This window comes from Oryctolagus cuniculus, chromosome 3 (genome assembly GCF_964237555.1).
Source record: "Oryctolagus cuniculus chromosome 3, mOryCun1.1, whole genome shotgun sequence".
In the NCBI taxonomy this organism is placed as follows: domain Eukaryota; kingdom Metazoa; phylum Chordata; class Mammalia; order Lagomorpha; family Leporidae; genus Oryctolagus; species Oryctolagus cuniculus.
In genome coordinates, this window is record NC_091434.1 from 25,987,947 (window position 1) to 26,004,570 (window position 16,624).

General features: G+C 37.1%; 1 protein-coding gene across 16 annotated transcripts in view; it reads right to left on the bottom strand.

The window, feature by feature from the left end:
* Positions 1 to 16,624, bottom strand: part of SPAG16 (sperm associated antigen 16) — a 1,190,570-nt gene that overhangs the window by 1,064,722 nt on the left and 109,224 nt on the right. Inside the window, exon 10 of one of the 16 annotated variants that reach the window (XM_051849135.2) lies at positions 3,103 to 4,467. The exons of 12 other annotated variants lie outside the window; for them this stretch is intronic. In XM_051849135.2, coding sequence (XP_051705095.1) covers positions 4,231 to 4,467 — 237 coding nt within the window. In that variant the 3' untranslated portion in view covers positions 3,103 to 4,230. Of the gene's footprint in view, positions 1 to 3,102; positions 4,468 to 13,350; positions 13,537 to 16,624 lie in introns of those variants that run through there. 3 more of the 16 variants (XM_070070229.1, XM_051849138.2, XM_070070227.1) reach the window with 3 other exon arrangements.

The window sequence follows — 16,624 nt, forward strand, 5'->3', positions numbered from 1 at the left end:
CAGGAGGCACTGTGCACTTACTCTCCATGTAGGATCTCTGTCCTTAATGTGTTGTACTATGTGAAGTAAGGTATAACTAGTACTCAAGCAGTACTTTATACTTTGTGTTTCTGTGTGGGTGCAAACTGTTGAAATCTTTACTTAGTATATACTAAATTGATCTTCTGTATATAAAGATAATTGGAAATGAATCTTGATGAAGAATGGGATTTGAGAGGGAGTGGGAGATGGGATGGTTGCAGGTGGGAGGGTGGTTATGGGGGGAAAAAGCTGCTATAATCCAAAAGTTGTACTTTAGAAATTTGTATTTATTAAATGAGTTAAAAAATAAATTTAAAATTAAAAAAAAATAGAATAACCACTGTTCAACAGGAACATACACAATGGCTATAAACCATAATCAAGTTCCAAGATGACAATTTCCCCACATATATATTAAGGGTTTTTGTACTCTATGTTCTAGCTTCCACAAATCAGAGAAAGCATATGATATTTTTATTTTGGGGTCTGGCTTATTTCACTCAGCGTAGTGGCCTACTATTACATCCATTATGTTCTTAAAAAAAAAAAGATTTCATTCATTTTTATGGCTGAGTAATATTCCATCACATGTATATATATATATATATATATATATATTGATGGACATTTGTGTTGATTCTATATCTTAGATATTGTGAATAAGACTGCTAGAAACATAGGGGTACAAATAACTCTCCCATATAGTGACTTAATTTTCTTTGGGTATATTACTAGGAGTGAGTGAGATGGCTGGGTTATATTGTAGACCTATTTTTAGATTTCTGAGGAATCTCCAAACTGTCTTCCATAATGGTTGTACCAGTTTTCATTCCCACCAACAGTGTATTAGGGTATGTTTTCTCCACATTCTTATAAGAATTTGCTTTTTTAAAATTTTTGGATGATGATAATTCTAACTGGGATGAGATGTCACCTCATTGTGTTTTGTTATTTTCAGTTCCCCTGATGACTAATGATTTTGAGCATTTTTTTCATGTCTATTGGCCATTTGTATTTCATCACTTGAAAATGCCTGTCCATGTCCTTCGCCCATTTCTTAACTAGCTTGTTTATTCTGGTTACTGCAAATGTCCTCAGTTAAGCTCCTTATATATTCAGGATGTTAATCCTTTAGCAGGTACATAATTTGCTCATATTTTCCCCCACTCTGCAAGTTACCTCTTTACTTCATCCAGTGCTTCCTTTGCTCTGCAGAAGCTTCTCAGCTTCATGTAATCTCAGGTGCTTATTTTTGCTTTTGCTGCCTGTGTTTCTTGGGTATTATCCAAGAAGTCGTTGCCAATACCAATGTCTTGCTGCATTTCCCCTGTTTTCTTCTAGTAATTTGATGGTTTCAGGTTAGGTTCAGAATCTTGATCCACTGGGAACTGCTTTTAGTATAAGGTAGGGGGTCCTGTTTCATACTTCTGCAGTCAGAGATCCAGTTTAACCAACACCATTTATTGAAGTCTGTCCTTTTTCCAGGGAGTGATTTTAACTCATTGTCAAACATTAGTTGGTTGTAGATGCATGTATTAACTCTTCAGTTTTCTATTCTGTTCCAAGGGTCTACATGTTTACTTTTGTGCCACTTTCAGGATGTTCTGATTATAACTGCCCTGTAGTGTGTCTGGAAATCTGGTATTATGATGCCTCTGAATTTTTTTGTTGTTGTTTAAGATTGCTTTAGCTATTTCGTGTCTCTTTTGTTTCCATACAAATTCAGCATATGTTTGTTCTAGGTCTGAGAACAATGTGGATGGTATTCTGATTGGGATTACATTGAATCTGTAAATTGATTTGGGTAGTTTGTCCATTTTGAATATAGTAATTCTTCCAATCCAAGAATATGGAAGATTCTGCCACTGTTTTGTGTCTTCCTCCTTTACTTTTATGTTTTGTAATTTTTATTATCGAGATCTTCCACAACTTTGGTTAAATTTATCCCAAGGTATTTAAAATTTTTTGTGGCTATTGTGAATGGGACTGATATTGCAAGTTGTTTCTCAGCCCTGGCACTGCTAGTGTATATGAGTGTTAATGTGTTTTTGTGTTAATTTTATATCCTGCCACTTTGCTGAATTCCCTTATGAGTTCCAGTCGTCTCTTACTGGAGTCCTTTAGTTACCTTATATATAAGATCATGTCATCTGCAAACAGGAATACTTTGACTTCCTTCTTTCCAATTTGTATCCCTTTGGTTTCTTTTTCTTGTCTAATGGCTTATCCAACAATTCCAGAACTACAATGAATAGCAATAGTGAGAGTGGACACTTTTGCTTCTGAACCTTAGTGGAAATGCTTCCAGTTTTTCCCCCATTCAATATGCTGCTGGCTGTGGGTTTGTCATTTATTGCCTTTAGTGTGCTGATGAATGTTCTTTTTATACCCACTTTTTAAAAAATTTTATTGTGAAACCTGGTAAATTTAAAATTCATGCAAAATGGTCATATTAATGTAAACATTTACTTTATAACCTCTGAAAATAGATTCAAAATGAAAAAGCCTCTATGATTCTATTATATTAACAATACAACTGAATCACCATTTAAAATCTTCACAGAAATATGTGACAGTTCAGGGACAGCAGTATAGTATAGCTTTTTAATCTGCAACCTGCCACACCAGCATCCCTAATGAGTGGCAGTTTGTGTCCTGGCTGCTCCATTTCAGATCCAGCTCTTGCTAATGCACCTGGGCAAGCAGCAGACTATAGTCTAAGTGCTTGGACCCCTGCGGCCTCATGAGAGACCTGGAAGAAGCTGCTGGTTCCTAGCTGAAGACGCCCAGCTCCAGCCATTGCAGCCATCTGGGGAGTGAACCAGCAAAGGGAAGATTGATATATCTCTCTCTCCCTGTCACCTTCCCTCTCTCTCTCTCTCCATCTCTCACAATCATTCTTTCAAATAAATAAATAAGACTTTAAAAATATGTAACAGTTCTAATTATTTTTACATATGACTTCTATGAGAAATTCAAGGAACTAATCATTCATTGTTAAAATTCTTCCAAAGAATAGGAATAGAGGGAATATTCCCCCAATTCATTCAATGACATAAAAAGACAGTGACTAAAACAGGATATATAAGACAAATTTATTCATAAAGTAGAAGCAAACATCTTAGAAAATAAGTGAATTATATCCAATGATATATAAATCAAATAACATATGACAAGTAAGTTAGTTCTATACTTAATGGAAGAGAACACTTACATTAGAAAACCTTTAAAGTCACCTATGACATTAAAATATCAATGGAGAAAATCATTTCAGATTCAATATTCTTTCATGATAAAACATTAAGTATGATTAAAAATTAACATTCATTTATAATGAAAAAATTAACACTGACTCATGAATAAACACAAGCAAACATAGCAAATATAGAAGGAAAGAATTTTCTTTAATTTGAGGAAGAATATGTACCAAAGATGACAAATATTATTCATATGTTGAAATATCAAAAGCACTCCTACTAAAATCATGAGCAGGACAAGTATGCCTACTCTACTTACTTCTATTGTACTATATTTGGGATCCTAGACATCACACAAAAATAAGAAATACAAGTAAAAATTTCCAGGATTGTAAAAGGAAAGTAAAAACAGAGATGATACCACTTTTTATAAAGAAAATACCAGAAAACCTACAAACTATAGGAATAGGGACTTCAGCATGGACACAGTATGGCAGACCAACTGACAGTATGCTTATCCATACAACAGCAAGAACCAGAGACACAAGGATTAGAGCGATGAATAAAAAATAAAAATAGAGTTCTCATGGAGCTTACATTCTAGCGAGAAGAGACACACTACATCCATTAATAAGTTAAAGACAGAAGATGTGTAAAGCAAAAATAATAAATGAAAACAGCAGAAACAAGGCTCAGCATATGTGAGAGAACAAGAGGCAGCATTAAACTTCAGACTGGGCAGGTGTCGATCTCTCTGGAAAGGGGGCATCCGAGTCCATGTTAAAGTGAAAGAATGGGCCATACATATATCTGAGGGAAGACAACCCAGGAGGAGGAAAGCTCAAGTGCAAACAATGGACAAAACAGGTTCTATGGTCAAGCTCTGTGTCAATCAACAGCAAAGGAGTGTCCTTCCTGAAAATGAGCAGAAGCAGTAAATATTTCTGAGAGGCACCTCTATCGCACATGCTTGAAGAGAAGATTGGAGGAGGACGATCTGGAAACATGTTGCTCAGAATCTCCCAGGAGGCTCTTGCTGACAGAAGGAAGATGTCCTGTAGGTAGGCGGCCTCAGGTAGAGTGTTCCTGACCTCAGCTGTCTTCTGCCGATGGTGTCCCACAGAGCTGTGGTCTTATTCCACGTGTAAGATTTCTCTCTCTGCTCCTGCAGGTGGAGGTGTGGATTTGGACAGAGGGCAGGTCTTGCACTGAGCTTATAAGCTCCCTCTTGATTTCTGGTCAAGGAGGCCTCAAAGCCAACAAAGGAACAAATTATTTATTTGTAAAGATTTCATTTGAAATAGCAAAGTTATACAACCTATACAGCATGGGAGGAAATTATAAAAATGTTATTGAAAGACATTTAAAAAAATGTATTGAGAATAAGAATGGGAATAGGAGAGAGAAGGGGAAGAAGGGTGGGAATGATGGTGGGAGGGACTGGGGGCAGATCACTAGGTTCCCAAATTTGTACGTATGAAATGCATAAAGTTTGTATATCTTAAATTAAAAGAGTAAAAAAAAAAATGAGACAAGCTATGTTAATTCTTACTTAGAAAGAATGCAGAAAGATGCCAGAATATCTACATGGATTTAAAAACTAAAAATATTACAATATAAGTCATAAGAAAAAATTTCTTATGAATTTAGTAAATCTGAATTTAAAACTTATAGGGAAAAATAATAAGAGAATAGCCAAAATGCTTCTGAATAATAAGGTAGACAGAATTGCCTTTAATATATACAAACTTATTAAAAACTATAATAATCAAAAGGTTTATACTGCCACAGGAAAAAGCAAACTCATCAATGTAATAAAAAATAAATTATAGGGCCGGCGCCATAGCTCACTTGGCTAATTCTCTGCCTGCGGTGCCAGCACCTTGGGTTCTATCCCGGTTAGGGTGCCAGGTACTAGTCCTGGTTGCTCCTCTTCCAGTCCAGCTCTCTGCTGTGACCTGGGAGGGCAATGGAGGACGGCCCAAGTGCTTGGGCCCCTGTACCCAAATGGGAGACTGGGAGGAAGCACCTGGCTCCTGGCTTCAGATTGGCGCAGCACCAGCCGTGGCAGACATTTGGGGAGTGAACCAATAGAAGGAAGACCTTTCTCTCTGTCTCTCTCTCACTGTCTATAACACTCTCTCTGTCTCTCTCTCTTACTGACTAATTCTGCCTGTAAAAAAAAAAATAAAAATAAAAACAAATTATAGAAGTAAACTCATATATACAAAGAAACTAAAATCACAAAGCTAGTACTGAAAACAAGTTGGAAAAACAAGAACTACATAATAACTGGCACTAGGACAAGCAATTATCTGAATGAAAGAAAATAAAACTGGATTCCTAAAACATTCCACATTAAAAACCTAATTTCAATGTAATTAAACATTTTAATTGGAAAGTAAAACTTTATGAAGATTTATTGTGTACAGACAAGATGGAGTAGACTTGTTTCTCCTCCTGCTTTTCTCTGCTAAGTACAACTATAAGCCCTGGAAATGATACAAGAGACAACATAAGAGGAACTCTGACAGGAGGAAATACCAAGGCAAACTGGTAGAATCTACCAGCACTGAAGGAATAGCACGGGGCAGGATACTTTACCATCCACCAACTGACAGAAGAAGATGATTTAGCCTGAAACCCACTGTAGCAACAAAAGGCAATGCATTTTCTGAGCACTTTGGAATCAAATTACAAATAAAACAGAAGAATCTCTCAACACACAGAAATTGAACATCACACTTCTAAATAATCCATGAGTCAAAGAAGAGACTCAAAGAAAATAAAAATTCCTAGACCTGAATGAAAACAATAATACAATGTACTATAAAATAATTCAACTAAAGCAATGCTGACATGGAAACTTTAGAATATAGTCACACATTAGAAAATAGAAAAACTATTAAATCTATGATCTAACTTATTATTTAAAGAAAACAGAAAATGAAGGCCAAAATAACCCACAACCAGAAGAAAGAAAATAAACAGAAACCAATAGGACTGAAAATGGGAAAAAAATCATATAAAAATTTATAAAATAATAAATTAGTTATCTTAAAAAAATCAGTACATATCTTGAGGTGAGAGTTTCTCACAACAGTCAATATGCCAGTTAAGTTACCATATTTCAGATATGGGGTATTTGAGCCCCGGCTTCAAATCCTGTCTCCAATTTCAATCTACCTTCCCACCAGTGCACACCCTGAGAAGGCAGAGAATGATGGCTCAAATAATTGGATCTCCGCCATCCATGTGGGAGACCCAAAGTGAGTTCCCGGTTCCTGGTTTCAGTCTTTTCCAGCAATGGCTGTTGTGAACATTTGGGGAGTGAACAGAGATGCAACACCTCTCTCTCTCTCTCTGTCTCTCTGCCTCTCAAATAAAATGAAAACAATATAAATATTTTAGTTAAATTTTTAAAAATCTCTACCTAGAAAATATTTAAAATGAGAGCAATCATAAATTACAAATATTCAGAACAAAATATATCACTGCATATCCTGCAGTCATTAAAAGGCTAATAAGAGAACATTACAAATAACTTTATGCTCATAAATTTAACGATGGAACAATTCCTCCAAAAACTACAAGCTACTTGAGGTGGGCTTCTTTTTAATTTTAAAGATGTATTTATTTATTTGAAAGGAAGAGTTAGAGAAAGTAAGAGAGAAAGAGAGAGAGAGAGAGACAGAGAGAGCTCTTCCACTCATTCACTGCCTGAATGGCCACAACAGCTGGAGCTGGGGTGGTTGGAAGTCAGGAGCCAGGATCTTCTTCTGGGTCTCCCAAGTGCATGGCAGGAGCACAAGGACCTAGGCCATCTTCTGTTGTCATCCAATACATCTTAGCTGGGAGCTGGATTGGAAGTGGAGCAGCCAGGACTCGAACAAGCACCCTATGGGATGCTGGCTTCACACATGGTGACTTTACCTGCTATATTACAGTGCCTGCCCCTGGGGGTGGGCATTTTGGTACATCAGGTTGACACTTGTGAAGTCCACAACCCATAGAGAGCCGAGGATCAACTCTTACCTCTGCTTTTTAAATACACACACACACACACACACACACACACACACACGAGTCCTCTCCTTATTTATTTATTTGAAGAGGAAAGTGGAGAGAGAGAGGCAGAGTTCTTCCATTCACTGGTTCACTCACCAAAGAATGACAAAGGTCAGGAGATCGCTTTCAAATAACCAAAAGTAAATAAATATGCAAGTAAAATAAAATAACTTGAGTAGATCTATAACCATTAAAAATTTAAATCTGTGATTAAAATACTACCCCCAAATTAATCCAAGTCCAAAATGGTCAATTCGACCAAATACTTTAAAAAGAAATAACAACTACTGAACAATTTAAAAACAAAACACAACAAAAACTGTTGATCCACATAATAGCTCATATGAACCTTAAGGGAATTATGCTGAGTTCGCTCAAGCTGACTTGCCTCAAATGGTAGAGTTAGAAACATACCAGGGGACTCCAATTCAATCCCATCAAGGTGGCATATACCAATGCCATCTCACTAGTCCAAGGGATCAATTTCAGTTCACAATTGATCATAATGAAAGGACTAAGTGTCAAAGGGAGCACATAAACAAGTCTAGTACTTGCTAATACTAACTGATAGAATAAATAAAGGGGAGAGTGATCCAACATGGGAAGTGAGATACTCAGCAGACTCATAGAATGGCGGATGTCCTAAACAGCACTCTGGCCTCAGAATCAGCCCTAAAGGCATTCAGATCTGGCTGAAAAGCCCATGAGAGTATTTCAGGCATGGAAAGCCAAGACACTCTGGCAAAAAAAAAAAAAAAAAAAAAAAAAAAAAAAAAAAAAAAAAAAAAAAACCAACAACAACAACAACAAAAAAAGACAAAAAAAAAACCCAACCACCTAAATGAAAGATCTCTGTGAGTGAGATCCCCGTGGAAAGAACAGGTCTTCAAAGAAGGAGGTACCTTTCTCTGAAGGGAGGAGAGAACCTCCACTTTGACTATGACCGTGTCTAAACAAGACAAGAGTCGGAGAACTCAAGGGGCTTCCATAGCCTTGGAAACTCATGACTGGAGCATAGGGAGATTACTGATGCCATAAACAGGAGTGTCAATTTGTAAAGTCAACAACAGGAGTCACTGTGCACTTACTCCTCATGTAGGATCTCTGTCCTTAATGTGCTGTACATTGAGACTTAATGCTATAACAAGTACTCAAACATTATATTTCACTTTGTGTTTCTATGGGGGTGCAAACTGTTGAAAGCTTTACTTAATGTATACTAAACGGATCTTCTGTTAAAAAAAAAAAAAGAAGAAGAAATTATCAATTCCCAACTTGACTCTCACTGGGATTAAACATGACAATAGGTCTGATCTGATTTCATCATTATTTAAAAAATCATCTATTATTTTTCACTTTATGTTTCTGTGTGGGAGCAAACTGTTGAAATCTTTACTTAATGTATGCTAAACTGATCTTCTGTATATAAAGAGAATTGAAAATGAATCTTGATGTGATTGGAAGGGGAGAGGGAGTGGGAAAGGGGAGGGTTGCGGGTGGGAGGCACGTTATGGGGGGGAAGCCATTGTAATCCATAAGCCGTACTTTGGAAATTTATATTCATTAAATAAGAGTTAAAAAAAAAGTAAAAAAAAATTGACCTCAAAATTTTAAACATTGTATTGTTCCAATGTCATTAAAAAAGTAAATTTTTTTCATTAAATGAATCAAAATATAGAATAGTATTACCTAAAGAAGTTGAGAGTTGTGTACAGTTTTTATTTTCATGACATAATAGGGGGCATACAAATATTAGAAAATCAGAATTAACCACCATAACTCTCTAGCTCCATATTTCTCTTCATATATATAATATGAATTAGAGAAAGTTTAGCTACAATCAAATAATGTCACCACCAAATCATTCATGGGACCACATAATGAAGTGACTTCAGTGGTTACAAAAGTAATGGATCCACAGCTCCCTGTGGTGACCCTGGGAAGCAGCAAAGGATGCCCCAAATGTCTGGGCACCCTGCACCCATGTTGCAGACTTGGATGAAGCACCAGACTCCTGGTTTTGGCCTGGGCCAGCCTGGCCATGGCAACCATCTGGGGAGAGAACTAGAGGATGGAAGATCTCTCTGTCACTAACTTTATGTAACTTTTTCAAAATAAATAAATATTTTTTAAAAAAAGTAATGGACCCAGAAAACTTCCATTCAGTGAATTAATACATTTAAACCAAGGAGAATTAAAGATCATTTATCCTCTCTGGGTAAATAACCCTTCCTACAGAAGCATTATTATTATATGAGTATAAATTCTTTCACAGGCATTGTGTTTGATACATTATTTCATTGACACATTATTTCATTGAATCCTGGCAAAAACTCATCAATGAGCATAATATTCATCCTAGTTGACATAGATGAAGACATTGAAGCGAAGTAATGGGTCCATTTTTGTACAGGTAATAGTTGAGATCTAGAATTCTAATTCTAATAAAGATAAGGTTTGAAAATAACTCATGCTGTAAAATAGCACCTGCCAAAGTACATGCCACAGTATACTAATAAATGCTATCCAGAAGGAATTATGCATTTTGATAGTTAGTTTAGCAAGGATGAGTTATGAAAGCACAAAATGAAGGCTACAAAATTTTACTACATTTTACCTCCCTGACAAAATATTATATATTATTTCTAAATACCTAAAGGATTTATGATAAATGGGCAAAAATGAAATCTCATCCATAGCTTATGAGAAAACTGTTATTTTAATAGCTATATTGGTAGAAAAAAAACAAGTTTTGAAAAGCCATTCATATAAATATGTATTATTGATTAATAAGCCTATAAAATTAAATGATTAAAAAGTAATGCATCTTAAATTATTAATGGCAATTGAAAGCTGCTTTAAAGGTAACATCTAAACTGGTAGAAGTTTGTTCCTACAACAAGCTCTGAATATTTCTTACTAAGTCAGCTGCAGCCTAGGCAAACCGTCTAACTTTAGCATAGGATTTTTAATTGTTTTTCTAATTTGATATATTTAATTTAAATTTATTAAAGTATAAAAATGGTGGGACTATTTCCCAAAATGCAACAGATATTTGTCTCTTTCAATGTTTGACAACCTTTGAATTAGTAAGATATAAAATATACTAGTACTTTTTGTTGTACATACTATAATGTTTATTTATTCTTTTCAGTAAGTCCTGTTTCTAACCATCTGGAGAAGAAAATCTGTTAATTCCAATCTTTTTATAGTGTTAAAATGCACACAATATAAAATTTACCATATCAACTGATTTATGGTTAGTATCCAGTAATATTAAAGGTATTCATAACATGGTATAGCAATCACCTTCATCTATTTCCAAAATTCTTCTCAACTTCTAAAACTGAATCCTTACATCTGTCATAAAATAACTTCCCATTCCTCCCTCACTCTGACAATGACCTTTCTATTTTCTGTATCTATAATTTTTGTTACTCTAATTTTTACTACTCCAGACAACATTTGCCTTTTTGTTACTGGCTTATTATACTTAGCATAATGTCTTAAGGTCCACCTAATGTTGTGGCATATCCCCCCAAATCTCTCCTGTTAAAGGCCAAAAAGTGTTCCATCACATGTATACAGCACTTTGGCTTTCACTCATTTGCCAGAGGAAACTTGGTTTATTGCCATGTTTTAGTTATTGGGAGCAACACTGCTATGAACATGGGTGTATACATATCTATTCCACATCCTGTGTTCAATTTTGGGGGTAAACACCCAGAAGTATAATGTGCTGAATGATATATTTTTATTTTTCATTTTTTAGGAAATATCATACTGCTTTCCACATTGGCTTTATCATTTTACATTCTACCAACAGTGAACAGGCTTCCAATTATGCCACATCCTCATCAACACTCTCCCTCTCTCTCTCTCCATCCCCTCCCACCCTCTACCCATCTACTTCTCTCTCTTTTTCTCTATCTCTCCAACAGAAGCCACCATACTACTAGATTTCAAGAGTACTGAAGGGTTATTTTAAATAAAACAGCACAATACTAGTGAAAAACTGATACATACAGCAATGAAAGAGAACTGAAACCAAAGAAACAAACACACACATCTATAACTAAGTTACCTTTGACAAAGGTACTAAAGATACTCCCTGGATAAAAGGGTGGTTTCTTCAACAGATGGTGCTGGAAAAGTTGGGTCTTTATATGCAGAAGTTTGAAAGAAGAACTATATCTCTTGTAGTATACAAAAATCAAAATAAAATGAATCAAAGATCTAAATGTAAGACCACAAACTACTAAAGCAAAATATAGGAGAAACATTCTAAGACATTTTTATAGGCAACATTTTTTAGATAATACCCCAAAAGCTCAGAAAATAAAAGCAAAAAAAAAAAGCTAGACAAACACATAATTTCTTTATTCACTCTTCCTTTGATGGGCCAGTCATTTGCAACAAAATGGATGAATCTGGAAAACATCATACTTAGTGAAATAACCCAGTCCCAAAGGGACAAATACTATATGTTCTCCTTGATCTGTGATAACTAACACAGAACCTAAAAGAAAACCTGTAGAAGTGAAATTGACACTATGAGAAGCAATGACTTGAACAGCCCTTGTCTTGAGTGTTAAGGAAAAGTTTATTATTTTATTTTTCTATTATTTTTTCTTTACTAAATACCATTGGTTGAACTCTTTACTTAACATAGAATTAATCATAGGTGTATTAAGTTAATTGAAAATAGATCCCAGTAAAAAATAAGAGTGGAAAAAAGAGAGGGAGGAGCTATACAGTTCGGCACACATTCCCGCAGACTTACAGCTAAAGATAAAGCTAAAAACTTGCCATGGGACTCCAAATCCCATTAAGCTGGGTGGTACTAATGCTATCATACTTTTTAAAGTGATCATATTAAGTGTGTAATTGATCATATACATAGGATTAAGTGTCAGAGTATCACATAAATAAGAGCAAGTGTCTGCTAATAACAAAAGATAGAATTAAAAAGGAGAGAAAGTTCCAACATGGGAAGCAGTCCACACAGCAGACTCACAAAATGATAAATGCCCTAACAGCACTCTGACCTCAGAATCAGCCCTTAAGGCATTTGGATCTGGCTAAAAAGCCTATGAGAGCATTTCAGGCGTGGGAAGCCAAGACATTGTGGCAAAAAAAAAAAAAAAATTCTACATGAAGGATCTCTGTGAGTGAGACCCCAGTGGAAAGAAGGGGCCATCAAAGAAGGATGTATCTTTCTCCAAAGGGAGGAGAGAACTTCCACTTTACTTATGGCCCATTTTAAATACTAATGGAGTTTGTGAACTCGAAAGGTTTCCATAGCCTTGGCAGCTCATGTCAAGAGCCTTGGGTGATCAACGATGTCATAAATAAGAGTGTTAACAGCAGGAGTCACTGTGCACTTGCTCCCCACGTAGGACCTCTGGCCTTAATTTTGGGAGCAACACTTCCAAAATTGTACTTTGATAATTGTTGTATGAGAGTTGTACTAATGAGAATTAACTGTAAAACTTGTTCTCAAACAGAAATTTACTTTATGTGTTGGGGGGGTAAAAATTTATGAAATCTTTACTTAGTATAGAGTTGGTGTTCTGTACATAAAGATATTTAAAAATGAATCTTAATGAAGAATGGGATGTGAGAGGGAGTAGGAGGTGGAACAGGAATAGGAGTGGAAAGGCGGGTATGGGGGGAAGAACCGCCATATTCCTAAAGCTGTACCTATGAAATTTTTATTCATGTTGGTTTTTTTTTTTTTTTTTTTGACAGGCAGAGTGGACAGTGAGAGAGAGACAGAGAGAAAGGTCTTCCTTTGCTGTGGTTCACCCTCCAATGGCCGCCGCCGCTGGCGCGCTGCGGCCGGCACACTGCGCTGATCCAATGGCAGAAGCCAGGTACTTCTCCTGGTCTCCCATGGGGTGCAGGGCCCAAGCACTTGGGCCATCCTCCACTGCACTCCCTGGCCACAGCAGAGAGCTGGCCTGGAAGAGCGGCAACTAGGACAGAATCCGGTGTCCCGACCGGGACTAGAACCTGGTGTACCGGTGCCGCTAGGCGGAGGATTAGCCTAGTGAGCCGCGGCACCGGCTTGAAATTTTTATTCATTAAATAAAAGCTTTCTAAAAAAATAAGACAAATGTGATTTTAACAAAATAAGAAGCATATGCAGAGGAGCCCAAAAGGGATTGTGGGAGAAAGGCTCCTTCCTTTTCATCTGTTGGCAGCCTTCAGGTAAGCCAGGATGGGTGCATACAAGAACATCCAGGAGCTATGGAGAAAGAAGAAGATGGATGTGACGCTCTTTCTCCTGAGGGTCTGCTGCTGGCAGTACTGCCAGCTTTCCGTGCTGCACAGGGTGCCCAGCCCCAAATGGCCCAACAAGGCTCGCAGATTGGGCTACAAGGCCAAACAAGGTTATATCATCTATAGGATCCGGTGCACTGTGGTGGCTGCAAGTGCCCAGCTCCTAATCATGCAGTCTATTATAAGCCTGTTCATCATGGTGTTAACCAGCTAAAGTTTGCCTGAAGCCTTCAGTCTGTTGCCAAGGAATGAGCTGGGCCCCACTGTGGAGCTCTGAGAGTCCTGAATTCTTACTGGGTGAATGCGACATATAAATTCTTTGACATTATCCTCATTGATCCACTCCATAAAACTATCAGAAGAAATTCTGATACCCAGTGGATCACCAAACAAGTCCATAAGCACAGGGATATGAATGGGCTGACATCTGCAGGGCACAGTTTGTAAAATGCATGCCTAGTAAACCACTTAGGACAGTCACATCTGCTTAAAGGTGTATTTTTGTCTGTTAAAACTAGTCTGCTGGGGCCAACACTGTGGAACAGCAGGTTAAAGCCCAGCCTGCAGCACCAGCATCCCTTATGGATGCTGGTTCAAGTCCCAGCTACTCCATTTCTGATCCAGCTATTTGCTATGTCCTGGGAAAGCAATGGACGATGGCCTAAGTCCTTGGACCCTGCACTGGTGTGGCAGATCTGGAATACGCTCCTGGCTCCTGGCTTTGGCTCAGTTCTCGCCATTGTGGTCACCTGGGGAGTGAACCAGTGGATGGGATATCTCTCTCTACCCCCCACCCACCCCCGCCCCACTCTACCTCTCTCTGTAACTCTTTTTCTAATGATCATTTTGGGTAGTAATAACAATATTAAATCTTCCAATCCATGAACATGCAATATATTTTAATGTATTTATGTCTCCTTTAATTATTTTCAACAGTGTTTTATAGTTTCAATATGTAGGACATTTACATAGTTGGGTAGTTGCTAAATAATTTATTCTTTTTGATACTATTGTAAATGGTAATATTTCTATAATTTCCTTTTTATACAGTTTATTATTAGAATACAGGAATGCAAATGATTTTTGTGTGGATTTTTAAGTCTGGAAATTAGATTTTTTTTCCTTCTACAGCGTTTACTGGACTTTGTTATTGTTTTTAGGTTCATGCGTGATTTTTTCATTATTGCAGACTGTAACAATGATCATTCTGATGTTTGAACTTAAGGTTTTCTTTGATCTTTATCAGACTGCACCTTTCCTTGGGCTTCTGTGGTCACGTTATAATTTTCACCATAAAAGTAATTTTTTTTTTTTTTTTTTTTTTTTTTGCTCTAGACTTTAATCTCCTCCTCCAAAGGGAAAAGAGAGAGAGAGAGAGAGAGAAGTTAAAAGGTAAAGAAGGACCCTGGTCCTTTGGATCCTTTGGACGTCATGGCAACAATTGAAGAATGCATAACAATAGCCACAAGCCATTTTCTCTGTATGTCTGTGACAAGAAGCAGCAATCAGGGATCACCTCTGATACCTGGAGGCAGGATACTCTCTTGCCCAGCCTGGGGCTCCTGCAAGCATTCTGCAACTTGTTCCCAGGACTTATCTGCAACTGCCTTCTGGGTACACAGCAGCTGTTGTGCCAAAAGTTGAAATCAACTATAATTTATCGCCCAAGCTTTCCTGTGGACGTTGCAATATTTCAATAGACTCTGGAGTTTCAAATATTTACATCAAAGGGATTCTAATAATTACATTGTTATCCAGGTAAAAACACCCCTGGTCCATTCTCTCTCTCTCTCTTTCTCTCTCTCTCTCTCACCATCATGACCACCACCCTCACTCCTTCCCTCTTTGACAACATTTTTATAATTGTCTAAAGCACAGTTCCCAGTAGAAACCTGTAAATGGTATTAGGAATATAAATCTGTTTACAAACAGAAGCATAACAATCTAACTTCCTATAAAAGTTTTCATTATATAGTAATTTACATTTAAAAGATCCTATCTATACTCTAATGCAACAAATTAAGAGTTCATTTCAGCAGCAAAAGGGTGGAAGGAACAGGTTCTCAGTCTCTATTTTTCCTAATTTTCTCCCCACTTTCTTTCTTTCTTTCTTTCTTTTTTTTTTTTTTTTTTTTTTTTTTTTTTGACAGGCAGAGTGGACAGTGAGAGAGAGAGACAGAGAGAAAGGTCTTCCTTTGCCGTTGGTTCACCCTCCAATGGTCACCGCGGCCGGCGTGCTGTGGCCGGCGCACCGCGCTGATCCGATGGCAGGAGCCAGGAGCTTTTCCTGGTCTCCCATGGGGTGCAGGGCCCAAGCACTTGGGCCATCCTCCACTGCACTCCCGGGCCACAGCAGAGAGCTGGCCTGGAAGAGGGGCAACCGGGACAGAATCCGGTGTCCCGACCGGGACTAGAACCCGGTGTGCCGGCGCCGCTAGGCGGAGGATTAGCCTAGTGAGCCGCTGCGCCGGCTCCCCACTTTCTTAAGTACTTTTGATGGTGCTGTTTTTCCACACTTGATGCTGACCATTGAGTACATAAATTAAGACACAAGGTGACTTGCAAATTTTTAATATAAAAAATTTCTAATTTAGCTCTAAATTTAACTCAATGAGGAACCACTAAAGCAATAAATGTGAACTACAGTGAATGTCATATGATTATTTTTCCCTCTTCAATGAAAGACATTACACACATAAATATTACTTTACAAATATATTCAATTCTATGGAATTCTACCATTCCATTACTCCTTAAAAATGTTGGCACATTGCAAGTTTCATGTATATAATCACCATTCAAAGTCTCAATAAAGAATTAATTTTTTGTCTTAATTATGACTTATGTGATTACAAAAAATCATGCAATTTTTCATGTGATGGCTCATATTTTATTTAGGTAAAATGCACTTAGTACATAGAATGAAATTTTGTTGTAAAATATAGTTATCTTTATAGTAACTAACCTATTGGCCATTTAAAAACTTTCCAAAAAAAACTTTTTCCCAATGTTTGCACAAACGGCTTATCTAATTAAAAAAAATAGTTTAAACC